The 4621-nt window shown below is 38.5% G+C and overlaps 1 protein-coding gene across 1 annotated transcript; it reads right to left on the minus strand.

Moving 5' to 3' along the window:
* Window positions 1-245: 245 nt before the first annotated feature.
* On the minus strand, window positions 246-3694 carry LOC110882151 (uncharacterized mitochondrial protein AtMg00810-like). The gene is made up of 3 exons (XM_022130237.1): window positions 3020-3694; window positions 2765-2842; window positions 246-284 (listed from the first exon to the last, which is right to left on the minus strand). The coding sequence occupies exons 1-3, from the start codon at window positions 3692-3694 to the stop codon at window positions 246-248; spliced, it is 792 nt and encodes a 263-aa protein (XP_021985929.1).
* Between the last annotated feature and the right edge of the window lie 927 nt (window positions 3695-4621).

Genomic DNA, 4621 nt, shown 5'->3' on the forward strand with positions numbered 1-4621 from the left:
CTTACGTCTGCCATTGTAAACTTAACTTCTACATCTATGTCCTGATCATTCTCATCTTTCATCCTTACTGCTGAATATATTGTCTTTTCTTTTTCGTCGTACCTCACATACTTCCAAAACATCCTTACATGCGACTCATAGCATTTATGCTTTTCCGTCAATGCCTTAGTAATTCTACTTTCTTTTAAAAATAGTACAATCTCTTTGAACGGTTCCATATTTACATAGTTCTCATCTAAAATACTCTAGATGTTGTGAGTTGGATGCCAATCAGTTGCTCTTGCCTGCAAAAATGTCAACGTTAGAATCTACACACATATTGAGACATAATAGTGAAAAGTGACAAGTTTCAAAAATTTCAAATTTTTTTAACACTTGCACTTCATACGCTCTATACAGTACTGATGGATCGGGTGGTCATCCGATCGGATGTGTTTATCCAATAAAGATCTCAACATTCAAGACATGTGCATTTGGATCGGATGGCCATCCGATCGGATGGTCTTCCGATCGGATTGTTATTCGATCAAGCAATATTATCAATTGAGCACATTTGAAAAACAACATGTGAGAGTGTGTTTTGGATCGGATGTCCCTCCGATTGGATTGCCATTCGATTGAAAACATACTTATCAGTTAAAACATAATGAACAATTATGCAATGTGATGAACATTTCAACAACACTCAAAAATTTCAAACACTAAGGTGTGCAATGGATCGGATGGCCCTCCGATTGGATGGTCATCCGATCGGATTGCCCTTCGATCCAAGAGACCATGAAGAACAGTTTGAAACTCACATGAAGATCAAAAATTTTATCAATATTTTTCAAAAATTGATCACAGATTCTCTTAAAGAATTGGCCGACTAACAAAACCCTATGTTCAGATTTTCACAAAACTTAACAAATTAGGATTAATTTCACATTTTTCCCTCTGCCCACCGACACCTTCAATCAACCTATGTTCAAATCTAGAGTGTTTTTCATGAAATTGGCTCGGTGAATCCATCAAACTAAGGCCGATTATCCTAGATCTAACATCAATTTGAACATTCAAAGCCTAAACAAGCCTAGATCTAAGATTATTCATGAACAGTCACCGCCGACAACCTTTAAAAACATCAAATACTTGAAATTTAACTGTGAAAATTAGTAAACTTACATTTCCCATAGTGAAGGTTGAGTGTGCCAACAATCCCATGTGCTTGGAAAAACAAGAAAGTGATCAAATCTCTTGAATAGTTGAGAGAATATTTGAGACTGACGAAGGACAATCCGTTCGAATAAGTTTGACTGAAGACCTTTGACTCTTATATATAGCCCATGACATCACTCGGATTGCCATCTGATCAGATTGTCATCCGATCCAACCTCAACTTTTCAAATTTTAAACATTTTCAAGTTTTCAAAATTTTATCTGTTTTGGTCACTTTTTAGATATCCACATAAGTATCTAGGTCCAAATTAATGACCCTTGGTACTCAATTTGCCTACCAAGTCCAAGTTAATGACCTTGGTTGGCCCGAAACGAACAATCTGACATTTTTCTCAAACTTTTTCAATATTTTTTTTCTGAAAAATGTACACGTATCAAGTTAATGAACTTGTTTAAGCGTTGAAATTCTCAAACATTCAAGATTAGCTCCCAACCCAGTTGTTCAGCCCAGAAACTTCCTGCTTCGCTTCACTTCTGAGATTCTGAAGATCGGCTTTCCACCTTGGTTTGTTGAAAAACTAAAGTAGAAAAAAATCTTTTTGGAATTTTAAGAAAATTTTTGCTAAAACACACTAAAAGCTTTTTGGAATTTTAAGTAAACTGAAATGAAATGCTGTAAAGTAAACAGTAAACTATTTACAAACACATTTTTGTGAGTCGTGTTAGAGGATCATATCAGCTGCCGACTAGTTACAGCGTTGAGCTTAATTTCACACTAAGTTTTAAACAGTTCACTTAGATATACTGATCCTTTTAAATTCTTACAAACAGACTTCAACTTATTTAGGATACGATTTAGATGTTTTAAGTACTTAACTTATTCGCGTGTCCCACCTCAAAATATACTCTCGTATCCAGACTTCTATATTCAGTCTTACAGGTGAACATACTCAAATGATATCTGTGAAAGGATAGTGCGAGGCCATGAGAGCTCAGGTTAGAACTTCCGTTCAGACAAAGAGATGATGGCTCGACTTTCGGTGTGTCCCTCTTGGGGATCTTTTCTTCAACAACACATGATTCGCATTTTTGCAATGTTTATCATTTTTTATGCTGAGGGGAGGCTTTAGAGATTAAAGCTGTGCAGAGTGTTATACGAGGACCAGGCTATTGCTTCCGCAAAATCAGAAGTCCTTGTATAATACCCCAGATATCATCAAGTACATAGACCTAGTATGTCAGAAACGGAAAATCTTTCAAACAAGATTTCAGGGTTAGCTATATATCCGAGAGATGTTCCCCACGAAATAAGCAAGATGTAATTTTTAGGATTATATCCCGAAAAAGTCTACTAAGTGTGTAAAAACCTATCAGCATATCATTAGTGAGATTGTTTAACGCTTTAATACTTTACATATTTTTAGCATACCGTAACTGTCTACCTGATGTACTATCATTTCCTCTTATTACACAAAAACTCTTTTTTTTGTTTTCTAATTATCTCATGTTTTTTTTTGTATTTTTGCATTTTTTTTATTGTTTTTGTATTTTCTGAAAATATATCTATCTCCCCCTAAATACAAAGACAACTAAAAAATCGACAAACCAACACAGTCTGCTTTTCAACATCCTCTGCAATTGTTTTCTCATCAACGCCATGTATTTCCTCCCCTAACGACAAAAGCTTCATACCATTCAATTTTAATAGATACTGAAAACGTGATTTATCAAAAGCTTTGGTATGTAAATCTGCCTTTTGTTCGTCGGTGTGGATTTTATCTATTCGAATCAACTTCTTCTCGAAACAATCTCGGATGAAGTGATGTCGAATTTCTATATGTTTAGTTTTAGCGTGATGTACCAGATTTTTCGTTATGTTGATTGCAACCTCATTATCAACAAATATAGGAGAGGTAAGAAATTGCAAACCGTAATCACGCATCTGTTGCTGGATCCACAGAATCTGCGAGCAGCAGCTGCTGGCTGACACGTACTCTGCTTCACAAGTCGAAAGAGAAACAGAGGTTTGCTTCTTACACTGCCAAGTGACCAAGTGAGGTCCGAAGAATTGGCATCCTGCAGTTGTTGATTTTGCGTTGATCTTGCAGCAACCGAAATCTAAATCCGAGTATCCTTCGAGCTTAAAGTCACCATTTTTTGGATACCACAACCCTAGACTTGGGGTTCCTTTCAAGTAGCGTAGGATCCTTTTGACGATAGACATGTGCGAGGCTCTAAGACTTGACAGATATCGGGCCGCGAGGCATGTCGGGTACATTATATCTGGTCTGGATGCTGTCAAGTACATCAGCGAACCAATCATCGAGCGGTATATCGTCTCGTCGACCTTCTCTCCAGTGAGATCAGGGTTGATACCATGATTAGTTGCTAATGGGGTGGACATTGGCGCTGTATCGGACATCCCAAATTTCTCCAGAACGTCGTAAATGTACTTCGTTTGATGTATGAAAGTTCCCTCTGGCATCTGATCAACTTGGAGCCTTAGGAAGAACTTCATCTTACCCATTGACGACATCTCGAACTTCTGCTTCATCACTTGTTCGAAATCTTTGTAGAGTTCGTCGTTCGTTGACCCAAAAATAATGTCATCAACATATATCTGAACTATCAGCAGATGACCAGCGACTCCCTTAGTGAAGAGTGTAGCATCCACCTTTCCTCGGATAAAACCGTTGGCAAGCAAGTGTTGAGAGAGCGTCTCGTACCAGGCTCTCGGGGCCTGATGCAAACCATACAGCGCTTTGTCTAGAAGGTAGACCTTGTCTTTGTGTATCGGATCGGTAAAGCCCGGTGGCTGACCGACGTAGACCTCCTCTTTCACCTTTCCGTAAAGGAACACCGACTTGACATGTAACTGGTATACTTTAAAACCCTTCCATGAAGCAAAAGCAAGAAATATTCGGCTGGCCTCAAGTCGAGCAACCGGAGCGTAAACTTCAGTGAAGTCTATCCCTTCTTGCTGACTAAAACTCTGGACAACAAGTCAAGCTTTGTTTCTAACTATCACTCCTCGATCGTCTCTCTTGCGTTTGAACACCCATTTCGTGTTTATCTTTCTGCGCCTGTCAGGTAGATCGACAAGTTTCCAAACTCCTAACTCCTCGAATTGACCCAACTCTTCTAGCATTGCATTCACCCACGATTCTTCCATCAGTGCTTCTTTATATGTTCTAGGTTCAATCTGCGAAATAAAGCAACTAAGTGAGAATTCAGTTTGTAATGGAGCAATTTTAGTATAGAAACATGTAAGGCCATGGTCAATTTGGCTTCTTGTTCGAACTACTGATTGCAGTTCTCCTATTATCAACTCCTTGGGGTGGTAGGATAAAGTCCTCGGCATAACTTCACCGGGAACGTTCACCTCGCCTTCCAAATTTGTGACATTCTGGTCCGCAACTTGTTCATCAACATGAATTGTCTGGTCTGAATATTGGATCTACTC

This window comes from Helianthus annuus, chromosome 10 (genome assembly GCF_002127325.2).
Source record: "Helianthus annuus cultivar XRQ/B chromosome 10, HanXRQr2.0-SUNRISE, whole genome shotgun sequence".
Lineage (NCBI taxonomy): Eukaryota > Viridiplantae > Streptophyta > Magnoliopsida > Asterales > Asteraceae > Helianthus > Helianthus annuus.

What these genes read in the sequence shown, in the direction of transcription:
- LOC110882151 (XM_022130237.1), bottom strand. Translation starts at nt 3,694, where the DNA reads ATGTCGTCAATGGGTAAGATGAAGTTCTTCCTAAGGCTCCAAGTTGAT. An exon ending in TCAACATAACGAAAAATCTG is followed by an intron (nt 2,843 to 3,019) that starts GTACATCACGCT and finishes AATGGTATGAAG; the next exon opens with CTTTTGTCGTTAGGGGAGGA. An exon ending in TTGAAAAGCAGACTGTGTTG is followed by an intron (nt 285 to 2,764) that starts GTTTGTCGATTT and finishes ACATTTTTGCAG; the next exon opens with GCAAGAGCAACTGATTGGCA.